Here is a 19,310-nt window from a genome sequence, read left to right as displayed (position 1 = left end):
TTGGAGAATTACAGTTTCTTAAGGGCAACACGTTCAGGTCTCTTGATTAAAGCCAGTGAATTATAGCATAGTCTATGATGATGAATTTTCTCTTGATGGAGAATGAGAAATGAATGATAATATGTTATTAAATGTCTATCAAATGGAATCCTGTAACACAATGTCTATAGCAAAAGTGATAAACAAAGGTTACATGCTTAACAGGCTGACACCTTGTCGAGAGTCCTCTGTGATTTATTGGAATGGCAATAATAAACATTAATTTCATCTATGACCAGAAATCTTAACCTTTAATTTTTTTTTTAAGTAATATTAATTCACTTCCAATCAAATAATACAATATCAACTCACTTTGGTATTACTGTACAACATACAAGAATAATTCTTTTACAAATAAGAGAAATAATCAGACATTTTCATGTTTCAATATAACAAATAGAAATGGCAATAGCACAGCAATTACCGAAGGAAAAAAAAAAGAAATGGAAGGACATTGTGTCTAAAATAAAATCCATCCCCCAAATCTGCATCACACACACATGTACACACATGCACACTGAGACTTCAACATGACCCATACGTATTTACCTCACCACCCCCCCCCCCCCCCCCAACTTGCTGGGGTAGCTAGCATTGAGCAATACATTGTACTAGCAGCACATGAAGGCAGCCTAAAATGCAGCCATAAATCATGATTTCGCCAGCACTTTCGACGAAATAGAGGTTCCTGACCTCATAGAAAACTGGATGTAGGGCGGAGTCAGCGTATGAAATTAACTGTCTCATTTTTAATAGGAGAGTTGACTGGCCTGGTGATTTCACTCACTGCTGCAACCCAGTAGGGACAAAGAGAAATTATGGGGTGTCATATAGAGTCACAAGAGGTTTTCTTGGACAGTTGAAGCAGGTGTCTAATTGGTTATCATATTTCACAGAGCAATTGTAAGTGTGTGTGTGTGTGTGTGTGTGTGTGTGTGTGTGTGTGTATGTGTGTGTGTGTATATGTGCATTAGTAAAGGCATGTGTAGGAGGGTGAGAGGGTGAGATAGTGTGTATGTGTGTGTGTGTGTGTGTGTGTGTGTGTGTATGATTGGATCCATTTTTCTACTGTGTGACAGCGTATCCCATGTTGTACAGTATTTCTAGTGTACGCCTTCAGAAAGGTAGTGCCACTTCACTCCCATATGAAAGAATATACTGTATGAGGTCTTATAACATCTAGGTCATTGATTTGCTACACCTCATAATGATTACTTGGTGAAATTTATGATAAAACTTTCTTTATATTCTGCAGCACTAAAAAACAACAACATATACCTGCTAAGTAGACCTGACAATACCTATAGGCATCAAAAAGAGAATTAGAGGACAATTTCATGGATTACATTATTTCTTGGTGCCAAACATTGAACTGATGGACAGTGACTTCACAAGATAATTCTTAGTGATATATTGGGGGGAGGCTTGAAAAAGAGATACAATACAAAACAAACAAATCAAAACCACAGAAAACAAACGAAAGACAGAATGAAAGACAAAATCACTTTCTTTAATTACCCCCGAGAAAACATTGGTCGGGATAAAAGGCAGACAATCTGCACGCATCACCGGGGGCGACAACATACGGGGTGTATGACGTGCCTTTAAACTTTCAGCCACGGATACAAATTTGAATAAAATGCATGCAGCGTGTTTGGACAGCGGCTGACCGAGCCGAAATCCAAGGAACTGCGCCAGGCTCGAGGACTCGTCGACAGAATTATGGCGGTCTGGTCTGATCAGAAGTCTTGTTTTTAAAGTCTGCTGTCAAGCCATGACAGCATTTTATATATGAAGTGAAGTCACAGGATGTTGGTCTGTATGGAAGTCTTTGCGCTCCCTAGCTTTTTTACACACTTCAGCCAGAATATGGGTATGTCATGAAATAACACAAATTTTGTCCTCTTTTTTTTTTTTGGCTATGGCATACAACTATTTAAGTGACTTTTGTGGTTGAAAATGTCTCCATCACAGATATTCATTTAATCAAGTGCTCCGACAATGGACCATTTGATTGACATTTTTTAATTCATTTGGTTTGTAGTAAAAGTCACATTATTCAGATCTGAATGACGTTAGTGTGTGTGTGTCTGTGTGTGTGCCTGTGTGTGTCTGTCTGTCTGTGCATGTGTGTGTGTGTGTGTGTGTGTGTGTGTGTGCATGTGTGTGTGTTGATGGGGTTGTTGTTTCCTATCTTTAAGGCCAACACGTCAGGATTTTTCTCAGGGGCCTACTTTCATATCTTCCTTAGATAGTATAATATTGTGTACAATCAAGATCATGCGAAGGAAGGACAAACCTCATTGCTGATTGTGACATAGAAAAATGTACAATTATTTATGCGGTATATTTTGTGGTGTTATTTTTTCACATATTCATGAGTCTACTAATATCAACATAACTCACAATGGAAAAAAAAAAAAAAACATGAAAAAAAATTCCTTTTAGAAATATACAAATGCACTGTATAGCACAAAGTAGAAGGGAAATCACAAACTTTTCTCCTGAAAAGAAATGAACCCCACATTTTCCATTCCTGCACTTCATTTTGCAATCGTGAGGCCCATCACCAACAAAATTGTATTGCAAGCCCCACTTTTTGAATTTATATATTGCACAGATGAACACTGAAGTCACTTTATTCTTTGTTTCACTGAAGTACTCTTTGTGGTGATGTGATTCTGGTTAATTGCACATTCTATTACATAGTGTCTTGCACACTGACATCAGAAACAACATACGAAAGTCACCTTCTCAGTTTAATGCAAATATGTCTGCTATTTCTCTATGGGTCAAAGGTCATGCTGCATTCCTCACTCTTCGAGGTTTACGAAAGAACTGGAACAAAGTCCTTATACTGATTGAAAGTTACATGACTAACAGGCAGTACATCTATTTGGAAGCTGCAAAAACAGTTTTGATGTCAGAGAGGGAGAAAAAAAAAGTGGAAAAATCATAAACAAGACAGCCTTCAATTTGCCTCAAACAGACAGACGACCTTTCATTTCATACCCCTGGAGAACCCTTACACAGACTCTAATGAGCATAAACAGCTTCTCATCTTTTTGTAAACAATCAACTAACTTGAAAAAGACGTAGAATATGGTGGCTCCAATTTTCAAATGTCACACGTGATCCTTTGGCAAAGGTTGCCTTCCCCTATGGTAGCCCTTAGAGCCTGCTTACACACTGTCTGCGCCTCGCCTGACCTTGCGATGAATTTGCACAAACTGAATCTCAGATGGACGGTGACACAGGAAAAAGGAGAGGCCGGTGAGAAAACAGCTCAACAATGATACACTTTTGATTCAATGACTACAAATCAAGAAGCCATATATTATGGACCGGTCCAGTGCTTCTTTGAAGTTTCATACAAGACCCAATCATAAAAGTGTTATTCCATGGCAAAAAACAACAACAACAAAAACTAAAAGCTCTGCCTGAAATGCACCTACAAAGGCTTGCCTGATCATGCCATCAGTAATCTATGCCTATGACATTCTAGCCATTGGAAAGGCTCTAAAGGAAGAACACAGGTATATACTGTATACGCCGTTATTTTTGCGTACAGATATTTTTGCGAAAGACAAGGTCATAGACATTTTCGCGAGGTGTTGTTTTCGTGAATTGACGCCGACGCTTACCTTAATGCTCTATCAACAAAGCGCATGGAGACAATTTCGCATGTTGTTAAATTCGCGATCCAACTGCAATTCGCGAAATTCGCGAAAATTAAACCCTCGCGAAAATAACGGCGTATACAGTAGCTGATTAGTGGTGCTTCCTTTTTTCTTTTTTTTTATACTTTCCACAGGTGATTTGTCTGTTTTTGTACTCATACAGAAGATTTGTCTGTAATCATACCATCCTCTCTAGTAAGAGGCAATACTCTGCTAGGACATTAAATGGAGGTCATAACTCACTCACTTAAATGCTCCCACTTCATTCATTCATTGTAAAGAGCAGGGTGCATGCATAACCCTGTGAAGTGGTCTACCCCAAGTACTTACAACTGGACCCCACAGAAGGCCAGCTAGAGCAGCTAAATACAAGCTATCCAGCCATCTTGTCAAATGAAAAATGAAACAAACAAATAAACAAACAAACAAACAAACAAACATACAAACAAACAAACATACAAACAAAACATTGCTGGAAACCTTCAGGTAGAAGAGCCACACAATCCTGCTGTGTCCAGACTATTTTGTCTCTTTGTCCTTGCTCCATAAATTTGATGGATCGACTCTGACGGCAGGCCAAGTCATTGAACTACAGCTTTAGCCTCAACATTGGCTTCATCACCTTCAAGTAAAAATGCTGTGTTGGTTTGGTACATACAAAATGTACATGTGATACTGTGTTTACAAGAAGGAGCCATGCACATATCAACTGAGAAAGACAGGAAAACTTTCATTAATTTTGCACACCAAATTCTGGTATTGGAGTAGTTTTTCTTGTCTAAAAATTCACTTAAGGTTTCCTTTCTCATACTTGTGCATCATCTTATAATTGTCCAGAACATAATTACAGAATAGAACACAAACTCTAACAATGACATTACGTTTCTTTCTATCGAATTAACATTAGCAATATAGGTCAGCAATTTGAAGTGACAGCTTTACTGGGATCCATCTTTGATTATGCTATGACTGTATATTGGACAGTTGCCATGTGTTAAACTACTTTCTTTTACCCAGAGCTACCTACACAGTATGACTTTGATACTGCACTTGCATGCTCACTATAATTCCTCCCACCAAAACGAGTCAAATGAAATGAAATAAAAATGATTTATGATTTTTAAAAAAAGAAGATCCGAATGAAATGAACAAAAACAATCAAGAAAGGAAAGTTTTGTAACAGACATTTTTCCCCATCTTCCAAAGAGACTACTCAAGCTCTAACATTTATGTAGCAGCCTAGCCTAGCTGGACGTTGACCCTTTTGAGGGCACTTCTGACTAAAACCCTCCGGTCAGGATTGGAGTGGCCTCTCATTTCTCAGTTTCAAAGTCCCATAATTCAGTGCCTCTTTTAGAACACAAGCACTCACGAACACTGCCTCGTTTTGCCTTCTCCAAAAATATCTCTACTGGAGCAGTGCTCTCAAAAAATACAGAATGTAAAAAAAAATTAAGCTGAGAAAAGAAGGAAATAGAGGTTATTCAAGCATCACCCCCCCCCCCCCCCAAACACACACAGAATCACACATACACAAGATACAACATAAATATTTAGCGAATCACTTACTGGTATCGGGACTTCCAGACAATGTCGCCAGTGATCAAACATGGCAGGATCTGAGTTGATATTTTTGCTTGTGCTTAGATTCACGAATAGCACCTGACTGCGCAGAATTTGCCGAAATAAAATCCTTGCAAAATATACGACATATCTATAGAGGTAATGCATCATGGATAAGTGTGTGCATTCAGATTATGTGTACGCCGTATGTTCGCATATGTACGTGGGTGTGTGTTGCGTGTGTGAGTGTGTATTTGTGTGTACATATTCAAGTGCATTTTGAAGTGTGTATGCAAATTGAGAGGGAAAGCCAAATGAATATTCATGAGGCAATAGCCCTTGGAAAGTATCACAAAATTTCTTGGCTGTAAAAACCTTCAGTTTAGCCTCTATTTTGTTTCTCACACATCTCAATTGACAAGCAATGACAAACACTCTTGGTGCAGCTGTGGGCATAAAAAAAAACCCATTTCATTGAGTGTGTGTGGGGGGGGGAGTGGGTGGATGGGAGAGAGTGTGTGTGTGTGTATAAGTGTATTCATATATGTTTTTACATATTTGTACATGCCTTTAAATGTGGACCATTTCAGGAGCATTCAAACACCAGGCAGCCCTGGAAGCTTTTATGAGAGGACAGCAAGACCTGCAGAGTAGATGACATCGTCTTCAGGTCACGTAATACTGAATTGGAGACGAGTTTAGATTTGGAGCCTTGTGGGACCTAAAGACCATGGCTTGAATGCAAAAACTTTGCTTTAACCCACTCCTTTCTGGTTAATGGAACTCTCCATAGAGTCAGTGCATGACATTAAGATTCTGATTCCTGCACGTCATGGGTAAAGTGCACGTGGTTCAGTGGTTTAGTAAATCGAAACGGTGGGTGGGCTAACACTTCTGTTTGTGCGTGTGTACGCATTCACACATACACACACACACTCATGTGCGGGACTTGACATTTTGTTCTTCTTAGTTTGAATTTACTGGGTAAGATATCCCCTCAGCATCCCTTGACCCGCCCTCCGCGGCCGTTGTTGACCAGGCGGACTCGAGTGGCTGCTCGGAAGTGCCGCCTGGATTGGTTACACGAGAGAGACTGACGGGGAGGCGCCCCGTGAGGGGGTTGTTCTCCTCACAGAATTATATTCCCTTGCTCTTCTTTGTCCCTTTCCACCTGCTCCCTCCTATCTCCCCCTAACCTCGCCCCTTTCCCTCCCCTAACCTCGCCCCTTTCCCTCCCCTAACCTCGCCCCTTTCCCTCTCCTTAACCTCACCCCACCCCCTCCCCCCACCCTACAGAGCACACATCCATGCACACCTTGCACTGAATTGGGATGCGATTTCAATATCAATTCCAGTGTTTTCCCCGCGTCTCATCTAGCAAAGGAAATGTGTGACACTTTGGGAAAGTGTGTGAACAGCTGCTAAGGGAGCCCTTGTGCAAACACACATGATACACAATTCCCTGTACAATCAATTCCCGACCTGCCCTCGAAGCACAAAAATCCACTACTTGGCAATAGCATGAAGGGGTATATTCTTCCTGGTCCCTATGGAATATCTATAATTTTTAGATGTGTCTAAGATAACAAATTAATTAATATAATAATCATATTCATAACATAGAAAGGGCTACCCTGTTAACTGACAAAAGAGTAAATGAAATAGATATAAATAAATAGATAATGATTGATCATATAATAAAATAAATATGATTAAATATATCTACATGTATAACATAATACAAAGTGTCTAACTTTGTTTGTTTGTTTGCTTGTTTGTCTTTTATATTATATGGGATATCTCAGCATATTGTCACTGCACCCACAAATCTGATTAAAGGCATAATTTACCATTTGCAGATGAAACAAAACCCCAGCTTTAGTGCTTCAAACTAGTTTTAAAATGTGAGTTAGGGATACAAACAACCAATGTAAAAAAAAATTAAATCAGAATAATTGATATTACAGTGTAAGTATTGTTAAATACACAAAATGTGAACTATGGTTATAATAAAAATGTTTCTAGACTAAACGATTTACAGTTATGATTTATTGAGAAAAAATAGTGATATCTCCTTATCTTTTAGGCGTTATTGCAAAATTTTCACATGGTAGGATTTTTGTGATATAACTTACCTACACATATGCATCAAATGTGATATCTCGAACAATTTTTTAAATCACTGGTCCCAACGGTAAAAAGTACCTTTAATTGGTGCCAGGGTTAGTCACTTCAGACTGGACACAAACAATGTTTTAAAAATTAATGTCATGATGCCTCTTTCAGGAGGCTACAAAGTCAACGATTCTCTTTGCGAGATGACGCACTGTCGCTTTCTACGAATGAAGCGCCTGCTAGAAATGGCACCAACACCATTCTAACAATAGTCATGATGATATGATATCTGGGTTACGAGTGCGAAAGACGCGAGGAGTAGACACGGACAGACACAAGTGTGTGCATGTACAAAAAGGAAACCATGAAATATATTACACGGATATTGCACAATGAAATTGTAAATGACATCTAGCACCATTTCCAACACCTACATGCATATATATGTGACCCGCGACAACGGTTTCAGGCAAAAGTCGCAAGAGCAAATTCCCCCCTAGGCGGGGTACAAAGATTTTGACCATTATTTTTGTCGATTTAGGTTTTTTGCAGAAATCGAATCTTTGATATGTTTTCTACATCTACGCTAAATTTCACAGCATAAGACTAAGTTTTTCCTATCAAAAATGGAATTTTAAGCACCCTATGTTGGATCGCACTCGTTAGTTTCGAGCTTCTTTCGAATGCCGCGCCAATATCCCCGGTGTTGCTACGGCGCAGGGTCTCGCATGCGATTGGCTGGTGCATCGCATACATTTACATAATTCGGCTTTCGGAGACACCAGTTGCAGCGTTTGGGGAATGCTTTGTCCACGCGTGCACGATTACATGCTCCATTGTTCTTGCTATAGTGGTTTATATACGCTCGCTCTGTAGTGCGTGCTCTTCGTTTGGCTTTCTATCCAAACTATTCTAACGCAATGTTCAACAACGGAAGTAAAAGAAAAATCATGTAGCATGACATAATCGTGTGAAAAGAAAACTAAATATTCTCAAATTTGTCTACTTGTACATGTAAGTAAAAATCATGACAGCAGACTGACTCAATGGAAGGTAGATAAGAGGAAAGGAGCGGTCACATGTGACCAATTATATTCAAACTAACTACAAGTCAAGATCGCACCAAACTAACGAGTCATGTTTGTTTGTTTGTTTGTTTGTCTTAACTTTATTAGCACCACCAAACAAAGCAACATATATGCATGGCTTGTAAAAGCAAAACAAACAGGAAGCGTGACCCTTGCCAGCACTAGCAATTTTCCGCCTTCAAAAGGGTCGCCAATGATAAAGACAAATCAACCACAACGCAAACGCGATGTGTAAATGTGTGGATTCGCCACCGCTCCTGTTACATGCACACAGTCATGGCGTGTGGATGCCATTGCGTAATGCGTGCACCATACACATGTACATGTACACCACACGTGCAATTATCGTATTCGCCATCTTGAAAGACGTACTGGTAAACAAACCCGAGCGAAACGCGTTGTTTTTCGGCTCCATACGCTGAGCTCTGAGGAAGGTGCCCGGGAAATTTGACTCTCTCAGTGAGCCAATCAGAAGGCGATGTGGTTGCTAAAGGCGGGGCTTAACATCGATTGGCACCATCGTACGGATGGGTGATTCTCCCCTCGCATCGCCGCTCGGACATTGTCTTTGAGAAAGAGGTGAATCTTCAAAGCCTGTTTTCTCGCAATTTTGTCAGGCTAACAACTTAAGAAGTGCATTTTATTTCTCTTTTTATGCCCACTTATGGTGCCGAACACTGTGTTTTATATCAATGCAAAGCTTAGGAAATTGGCAATGTGATTCAGTGAAAAAATGAATTTTCAAAATTCCTGACTTTTGCCTGAAACTGTTGTCGCCGGTCACAAATGGCATAAATATCAATCACATAAATGCCGCATAACTTATTCATGCGCGCATCTGGGAAAAAAGGGAGGCACACTTATGAATTCGTTTGGCCAATTCTGTCTGATCATTTTCATACGATCACTGCAGAGAAGAAAAAAAAAGTACTCACTTCCTTTAACTACATGTATTCTTGCCTTGTCCTAAACAAGCTTCCCATAATGATGACACCTACATTATGGAGAAGCAGCCATTAAGGATGGCCATATTTCAGTGTCACTCTGTGTGATCTTGAACATCCCTTCAAATCTACCATACCCCCTTTTTTAATGAGGGTTTCCAAGAAATGTGGATGGGGCAGAGTAGACCAATAAGGAGGGGGGCAGGCGATGGGAGTTGAGGGGACGAGAGTTAAGACTGGGAAACAAGCCAGTCTGGGGTAATGGGAACTGGTTCTTCAAATTAATCATTCTTGCATTGAAAAACAGCTTGATGCAAAATTCATGAATTTGAATGAATATGCAGTGCAACTGATGGACAAACTGCCCTTCATCAACATAAATGAGCACCAATTACTGTAAAACTAAAAATGTTTGTATGCATGAATTTTCCAGTTTCACAAGGGGCCAAGTTTTGCAGAAATAAAATGCACCAAAAGTTTTTGCCTATACACAGTGCATTGAATGCCAGTCGTAAATTCATGAAAGTTCCAAGTTGCAAAAAAAGGCCATCCGCTCCAGTTTGCAAAAGTTTCTTGCCGCAAAAAAAAAAAAAAGGCTGTCAGTTCCATTTTGTGAAAGTTTCATGTCACAAATAGTCATGGGTATACATGCTGGGTTTGATTATTTTGAATGATATGCAGTACACATTGCAGTATGGGATGAGAACCATAACCGGCTATCTGCTTGAAGCTCGATGGTCTAGTGGATATGATGCCTGTCTTAGTAATCAGGAGGTCATAGGTTCAAATTCCATCTGAGTATGTATCCATGCTCATGATATTCATCATGGCTAATACACTGAACACTGGACAATCAGTGCTCATTTACAGAAATGAAGGGCAAGGTGTCAATCAGTTGCAATGAACCTATTCGTTTTTTCTTTCTCATTTCCAGAACAAATTTCTCACTTGTAATCATGTTTGCGAGAGTCACAATTCAAGCTTGCTTTCAGACTCAAAAAAAAAAAAATGAACTTGATTAGCACTTAGCAGTTTTAGAACATTTTAGAAATGAGTTCTTCCTCCAATCTGAAAGTGCCCCCTATATCAATCTTCCCTCCTCTTCCACTCTTCCTTCTAAAGAGATGTTTAAAAAGGAGGGAAAGGGGTAGGAGAGATATTAAGGAATGTATTCGGGCCACATGAGTATGTGGATGGGGCAACAGATATGAAATAAGATGCCAGCCAACTGGAAGACTGAAGAGGAAGGGGAGGGGGGGTTAAGGGGAGGGTCGTTAGCATGACAGGCTACTGGCGGGGCACCTGCGCGAGCCGAGCTCTTGATGGGACTTGAATTACCCTTTTCAATAAATCGCTCCACTCCGCTTTCAACTCGTCGAGTTGGTCACTTGAGTGGAGGGGTAGGCCAACCGGTTGAAGAGCGCTCATAAAATGAGTCCGGGGTTGGCCGGGAAATGGGAACGGCACGGCATACGGCATACGGCATACGGCATGCACGGGGAGATGGTAGTGGTGAGGAGGGAATTCAGCAAGCAGAGCTGAACAACTTTTATGGCTGTGCTGTCTTAGCATACAATGTACTTTATAACATAGTATGGAGGAGGGAGGAAAACCCTGATGTGTTATATGCACCAGATACATAGTATTATCACTATTCATACTCCCATCTTGTTATGCACACTGTTGTCCATGACATATTGTTCTGTCTGTATAAATGACACTGTCAATTTTAGCTCACATGTATTGAAGATGAATTTAAAATCACACAAAACCTTCACTGGCATTTGGCTTTCTCTTTTGTCTCTGGTCTAAATTCCATGATTTCAAGCATTCTCTCCCATTCACAGCCTCCATTTTCACATTTGCCTCAGAAAAGATGATTTTACTCACTTAATCAATATTGTGTAATAGACATTCACATTTGCAATATTATGCTAGGAGTCCAGTGGGCCGGCGCCAGTTCGCACCAGTTCGCGCCAATGCAATTTGCTGCGGCGCCTAGTGTCGCCAATAAGGTGCTTAGTGGCGTGCAGTGGCTCAAACTGCCTCCCAACTGGCGCGCGGTGGCCCGTAACGGCGGCAAAAATTGAGTTTGGCGGCAAGAAAATTTCAAAATGTTTCAAATCTTCGTCGCGCCACTTTCAGCGCGAATTGTCCACCAAGTGGCACCAAATGTCGCATACAATCCGCCTATTGGAATCCACTGGAATGTAATGGCACGCGCCACGTTGCGCCAATGAGATTTTGCGCCACGTGGCGCCACTTGGCGCTACAAAGGCGGATAGTCCGCGCCAAAGCGCTCCAAATCAACAGTGGCGAGAGCCAAACGGCACCTGATTGGTGACTATTTCGCGCCAAATACCACTTGGTTTCCGCCAAATACCACTTTGTTTCCGCCATTCGGCGCCACTTGCCGCCTATGGAAGCATGACTGCATCGCAGGACTTTCTCACACAACTTTCAGTATTCGACTCGTCAACACCTCTGTAGACGCAGTTTTTCCTTCACAATTTCTACAAGATTTCACATAGTTTTCAAAGAAGATGCCCCCAAAAGGCAACAAAGGCAGTAGCAAGGGGAAGAATGACAAACTTGAGCAGTCCAACAAGAAGGACCCCCAACCCAAGAAGCTCAAATAGAGCTCCAGGCCCCCTGCAAGCAGCAAAGATGACGAAGAGGATGAAGATCTTCGCGTGGTGGCGCTGGCTCAAGCTGATAGAGGCTCCGCTCCAAGACCTGCTACCCCTGTCCAAGATGTTGCTCCAGACCTTCCAACCCAGGCCCAAGAACAAGACCAGCCCTCCCCAGCTTCACCTACATCCCCTCCCAGTCTCCATGCAAGTGAAGCTGAAGAGGAGGTTGTACAAGCAAGTCCTGGTAAGTAATCATATAGGTCCCACGCAAAAGTACGGCATAGGGTGGTCGTCATCACCATGGGGGAGGGGAGCTGGATCTGGGATGCCTAAAGTTCAAGCATCAATGCACTCCTTCAGTTCATTGTTGTTGTAGATCTGGGCATCAGATTGATGACCAACCCCACCCACATCGATCCACACGAACTGGTACTTTGAATCTACGAGAGCCATTAGGACAACCGAGAAGAACTGCTTGTAGTTGAAGTAAAGGCTGCCTGAGTTCTTGGGCTTCTGAATACGGATGTGCTTTCCATCCAAGGCTCCCAGACAGCGAGGAAGATTCCATCTGACTTCAAAGTCACCTGCAACCTCAAGCCAGCCTTCATTGGTTGTGGGGATGGAGATGACTTCTGCAGCATACTCATCCATAGCTATTGCTCTAGCTACGTCAGGGACAAACTTCTGGATGGTTTCCTTGCCCACTCGGAAGTTGTAACCCAGCTCGGCATAGGTGGCCCCAGTGGCGAGATGGCGCAGGAAGACGCACAACTTGAGACCAGGGGGAGTGGCCTTCCTGAAGTGGGTGTCCTTCTTCTGCAGATGGAGTGCAAGCCTGATCAACAGTTCATCAAACATCTCTGGGGACAACCTGGTGTAGCTCTTTAACTTCCTCTTGTCATTCTCCCTCAGCTCATTCATGAGGGTATGGTAATGTCCACGTTCGGCCCTCAGTTGAGGGTGGAGCATGAGTCTTAACCACCACTTGTGCTTCCTTTTCTTCTTACAAGGCTCTTCTTTTTCAGGATTGGCCACCATAAGTTGATAGGCAGTGGCCACCTCAACTTCTCTCATGATCTTCTGATGGAGCAGCATCATCACTCCAACATTATCAAAAGCCTCGGACATATCGAAATTGTAAATATTTAGTAGAGAATTTGTTCATACAGCAGCTGAGGAGGTTCTGAACCAGGTAGTCGATGCCCGATATTTATATAGTCGGCAAGTAGCGCAAAGTGGCGGCAAGTTTAAACCAATTTTGCGACCGTTTGGCACAAACTAATCACTAAGTGGCGCAAAGTAGCCGTCCATCGGCGCAAATGGCGCCAACATGGTGAAATTTGGAATCAAATAGCCGTGTAATGGCGCGAACTGGCGCACCATTTTGAAGCAAGGCAGGTGGCTTTTGGCGCACGCCATATGACACCCAGTTTATTCCACTTGGCGACATACATTCCGAGCGAACATTAATTCGGCGCCACAGCGAGCCACTACGCGCCAGTCACATAATCTTTGGCGCGAACTGGCACCAACTGGCGCCGGCCCAGTGGACTCCTAGCATTAAGAAGGAACTGACATACTATAAAAATGACCATAAGAAGAATGTCAATATTATTCAACATAATACCAATGTGACAACATTTCAGTGATTGGTTCCTACCATCCAGTTAGCATGAATCCCAAACTTATAAATATGCATGTACATGTATTTACATTCAAACCCAAACTTGTAAAAATGCATACATCCATGTATTTACATTCATATTACCACCAGGTTTTGGAAAGCTATTGACACATGTAAAACACAAACACACAGACAGCCACCTAATAATATTACACAGATGCCTCAGTCAGCAAATAAGAACACAAACCAACAAGTCAGAACTTGAGATGTCATTCAACTCTGCACAGGAATGCAAATTCTTCTTTGGCTCATTTCCACAATGATGCCTTTAATTGAGAAGATTTTCATGTGGAATCCTCATATTTCAAGCCAGCACAGACTTTGTTCATTCTATATTACATGGCCAGCTGGGTGTGTAAAAGACAAAACACACACACGCACAAAGAGGCATCTTTATTGGGTTTGCGAAAATCTGAGCCGTTTAGCGGGCATTATACACAATCAGGCACGACTCTGGAAGACAGGGGCACTCACGTTCATCGCCCGACTATCCCACGTCTGCACCAAACTTCCTACTGATTAGACTTATGAACTTCATTTGACAGGATACCTCTCTCTTTCTCTCTCTTGCTCTCTCCCTCTCACATCTCATTCTATCTCCCCCCCCCCACCCTCCCCCCCCCCCCCCACATGCCCATGAATAGATCATAGTCCATTCACGGTCTAAGACGCATGAGGGCAAATACTGGAAAATATATTTCTCTCATGGGTAAGAATGTCACATGCTGTTTGAAGATATCATCATTCTAAATAGCTCCAAATAGGCAACCACCTTATTACCACCAGAACAGGGAGAGTACATTCTTTGGAAGGAAAAAAAACTATAACAACTCAAGACAGGGAGATTTCTCACAATAAAAAGTCCAATTACCATGGCAAAATGATCATACAACTCCTCAAGAGTTGATTTGAGTTCCTGCGGTGAGTGGGTTTTTAAAGTTCAGGAGAAGATCAGCAAGACAGATCAAGTATATTCGGAAAATTTATTAGTTTGCTGAGAGAGGTTGTTCCTCTCATCCTGCAAAACTATGAAATAGAGTCTCACAAATGACAAGGTATGGCGCACATGAAAAGGTACAGGGCAAGTGTCATATACATTTGTATGACTGGACTGTTGTTCAAAATGTTGTGCTCATTTTGATCTTACTCTATCAAAATAAGTCAATCATGGTATAATATGCCTATTTCGTCAACACTTAGAGTGACAGTCACACAGCCTTTAGAACACAGTGTCTGACTATGAGCCATGAGAGAAATACTGAGGCAATTTGCCCGAGCAGGGAAATGCTACTAACTGTGTGCTGCCCTCTATTTTTTAAAACATTATAGGGATACCCCCCATTTGTCAGAGTCTTGAGTGTGTGTTGCAGGGTGAATAGCCTCTGAAAATCCACAAAACATACTGATGCTAAGTAAAAACAAAACCACATGCAAAAAAAAGAGACAATGAATACAAAATGTAAAAACAAAACCGCATGCAAAAAAAAAAAAAAGACGATGAATACAAAATGAGTAAAAAAAAACAATTTTCAAGTGAAATATATCTTTGGTTCAAAACTGGGAAGGCTGCACTTACTACGCATGATTAATCAATTTTTATTTGAAAAGAAAACAAATTTCAGAAGCATACTTATTATGGATAAAGAAGAAATGTACTGAATATTCATTTTTTTCTAAATTTTTGGCAGTTTTCAAATTGCCTTACACAAGAACAAAGTTCAAGTGTTCTCTGGTATCTGCATTTCAATATACCCCATACATCAAGGTACTGTAGCACCATCATCACTCCAAAAAACTGATGCAGCTATCATTCTCTGAAGGGAGAGGAAGAGGTTCATCAGTGAACACTGCATCTAGCACAACTAAGAAAGTGATAGGACGCCCTCTTGTGGACATCAGCCATACAATGCTGATGGCTGGCCTGGAAATGTGCAGACAAGATGCGTGGTACTCCCAACACACATATATTGTACATGCACAAAGCTTTAGAAGGCAAGTCAACCCAGGTGTGGGAAATTTGAACCTTGTAATTCTCTTACACTCACACTCATCAGGCATGAATATTTTGTTTTGCTGGGTTTTTGGTCAACAATGGCATGAGCACTCGCATGAAAATACTTGGCCAAAATGTTTTCTCAATGCTTTGCAACAAATTAAACCGTAGTGATTGCTGCACCTTCAATAGCAGATGCCTGATTCCTCACTGTCAACTGAATGCATTTTATCTAATTCCATGAGAATTTGTTTTCTTTTATTGCAATCACTAAATCATTGTGTTTAAAGAAATAGGACCTGGGGTCTGTTTCATGAAAGTGCTATGAGAGACTTTTGGCTTATAAGAGGAACTTTAAATGAGATATTTCATGAAATGGATTTTACTTCTCTTCAAAAGTCCATAGCTACATACAATCTGTATGAGCCACTTTGGCAATTCTGAGATTTATGGAGGGACTTTTACCAGTATGTGATGACTTCATGAAACAGACCCCAGGACTTCAATAGTCATGTGTCCTGCTATCCAGTAGCTTCATTGATCTTTTGTACAGCAATACCATGAATGCTACATGAAGCAAAATGTTACCTAACCTGTATACTCAATGATTCACTATTGAAAAATGTATGCATTCTTTCAAGGCCATGTATGGATCACTGACTCTGAACGAAGGTTATGAATGAGTTACAGCACATGTTACATTTCACATTGAGGTTGATGTTTTATTCTGTACAGCAAGATCACACAAGGATCTATCAGTGTACATTTCAATTACCACAGTGGGTGAAAGAACAGGGATTTGCAATTTTCAGTATGGTTTCAAAATTAATTTGAAGTGCACGCTTTGCAAACTGCATGCATACAATCTCTCACAGCCACACCCAATCAGCACATTAATCTATTTTGTATTTAAAACAAAATGTCAACCATGCACAGACAGCTGAGAGCCAGGAGGTCACTGACCTTCATGAAAATTTTTGAGATATAAAACTCCTCATGATCAACAGAAGATACAAAGTAGTGTAATATTTTCTTACCCGTGATGAGAATCAGGTTGGTCTTTACTCTCGTGGACCTCTCGGTATCCAGGCAGCGGTCGTCCACTGGGAGGAAGTCCCAGCACCTTCTCCTGGAGAACAGGGTTGTCCCCTGGCAAGACGCTGGAAGGAACCCCCAATACCTTGTCGAGAAGATCAGGGTTATCTGACGGCAAGACAATGGGTTTTCTCTTCAGCTTGCTGGAGACTGGTGTCAGGCTGGCTGGAGGTACGTCCATGAGAAGCTGTTTGGCCATCTCCGGATCAAGACTGTCCAAGGATTCCACGGTCATTGTCGTTGACATGCTCACGCCGGAATCAGTGCTGCTGGCAAGGTCGAGAGGGGAGCTCCTGGAGCTAAGCTCTGAAGGGGAGCCCCTTCTCCTGACGTCGGAGATGAGGTCCTTGGGACCAAAGAGGCGGATGCGGTCGGCCGTGGAGGGAAGATTGTCCAGGCTCTGGCCTTTCAGCTGGTGAGGTAGCCTGTCCTGGATATGAGGCCCGAATCCTTCTGCGCTGCGTTTTGAGTGCAGTTCTGCATGCATCACAGCCTGATGCTGGTCCTTCCTGTCAATCAGTCCAGCAGGACGGATTGGACTCTGAAGACTTGGGTGAAAGGGGGAATCCACACTGGCGGAGTGCACGAGTTTCCGAGGGCCACTTAACCCTCGAGGATGCGAGCGGTGGCTTTTACTGCTTAACACCCCACTCTTCCACTTGACATTCTGGGAATCTGATCTTGTCCGAACACTGAACTTGTCCTCCGCCTGCAGCTGCTCTCCTATTGTCTCTAGATCGATCCTATCAAAGCTGCCAGTTCTGTAGACACCAGAGAGTCGATGTAACTGCCGCTGACTCTGGCTGATTGCACCATCCCTGTTGCTACCCCCCAGGGTGCCCTTGTTCCTGGATGCTTCACTGTCCATCCGCTGAAGCACAGCCCCTCCTTGACCCGTCCTCACAAAACCATTTGCGCCATGGGGTTGCAGCTTTCCCCTGCCCGCCCCAGTCCCCGATTCATCCAGGTCCCACGACCTGCTGCGGCCATGAGTGGCAAAGACCTGGCTCTTCGGCCCAGACCACGAGGACCTCTGCGCCGTCTTTGTGCTGAAGAAGGCGGAGCGAGCGCTGCCTCCAACTTTGACACCCTCACTCCCGCCTGGGCCCCCATTAGATACTTCCACAGCTTTGGACTGCCTGTCCTGGATGCGATTTAGGAGGTTGCAGGCAGACGTGCCATCATCTGTGAGGGTTTCATCTTTCTGCTCCTCCGTGAGTGTTGTGTCTGCTGTAGAGTCCCAGATGCTGGTCTGGTCGAAAGAGGGACTGGGCTCCGGATCGAAGTCAAAGTCCTCAAAGCAGTACTGTTCAGCATCCATCCTGCAAATATAATAACAAAAACACAAATTGGAAATATCATAGTGCAAACCTTGGCCAATCAGCACTAACATTTTTTAATAGTGTTGCCTTTCAATGAACCAGAGGGGAAAGAATAAGAAAATGGCCACCATTGGCACTTTATAGTCATATACAAAATGTGTGACTAGTTTATATATCAATATATATGTACATAAATATGCTGATGTCTTGAGAAGCATCATTGTATGTTATGATGAAAGAGTCGTAATTACACACGGCTGGATGGACAAGTGCAACTCATTACAAAGAAGACACTAGTTCACCTACAAGAAGGAGGCATGAAAATGCCAATAAACTCTCTCAACCCCATGGGCAACAAGTTAATATGCGTTGTCAATAGCAATATTATCGGCTGATGGCCAACATGATAATATGCGTAGTCCATAGGATTGTAGGCTGTTGATACTGAGCGCTTTTAATGTGCCTTTACTTTCTATGGCACTTCAAACACAACCTCAAAATGGCTGGTGGGTGAATATTTCTTGATCTTAAATATCCATGACACAATAATGCCATGAAATGACCCTGGGCTCCTATCCTTGATTGTTTAGTCATCTCGTAAATACGTAAAAAGAAATCAATATTGTCGGTAATCGCCAGTCATGCATTGCATATGACAGATTAACGTCGCACCTCCCCAGACTGCCTGTTTGTACTCATAGGACACACAATACATCAATTGTGCCTTGATTGATAGTCGCTTTATAGATGATGTACACACCTGCAACTGGAAATGCAATGTGTGGTTGACGAACCCTCAAAAAATCGTGTACAAACAAAAACAAAACAACAGTCCTTTCATAACAGTGACAATGTGAGTACGAGCTTCATGGGAGGTGGGAACCCTTCTTATTGCAAATCAAAATTTGATCAATAAGTATGACATTTATTACTCATCTCATTCTATTGATAACAACCTCGATGTTAAAATCAGTCATCCGTAACGCCACACTGGGGTTTCTCAAAATGACATCTAAACAACACTCCAACTAAACAGCTTTAAATGGATCACAATCTCTAAAGAACACAGCAGGGGTAATGATTTTTTTTTTCATTGCATTGTTGTATCATTAGTATATTAGTGTATTCAAATGTTGTAATCATATGTGTTGGAA

At 41.9% G+C, this 19,310-nt stretch overlaps 1 protein-coding gene across 2 annotated transcripts in view; it reads right to left on the bottom strand.

The window, feature by feature from the left end:
- The window catches only part of LOC139717631 (uncharacterized), a 157,059-nt gene that overhangs the window by 78,211 nt on the left and 59,538 nt on the right, over positions 1-19,310 (bottom strand). For both annotated transcript variants that reach the window (XM_071629147.1, XM_071629140.1), the window contains exon 2: positions 16,777-18,156. In XM_071629147.1, the coding sequence (XP_071485248.1) occupies positions 16,777-18,155 (1,379 nt within the window). In that variant the 5' untranslated portion in view covers position 18,156. The remainder of the gene's footprint in view (positions 1-16,776; positions 18,157-19,310) is intronic.

The sequence above is a fragment of the Diadema antillarum genome, unplaced genomic scaffold (genome assembly GCF_040938485.1).
Source record: "Diadema antillarum isolate AM-2024a unplaced genomic scaffold, OU_Dant_1.0 scf00000008, whole genome shotgun sequence".
Lineage (NCBI taxonomy): Eukaryota > Metazoa > Echinodermata > Echinoidea > Diadematoida > Diadematidae > Diadema > Diadema antillarum.
This window is presented reverse-complemented; position numbering and strand designations above follow the sequence as displayed.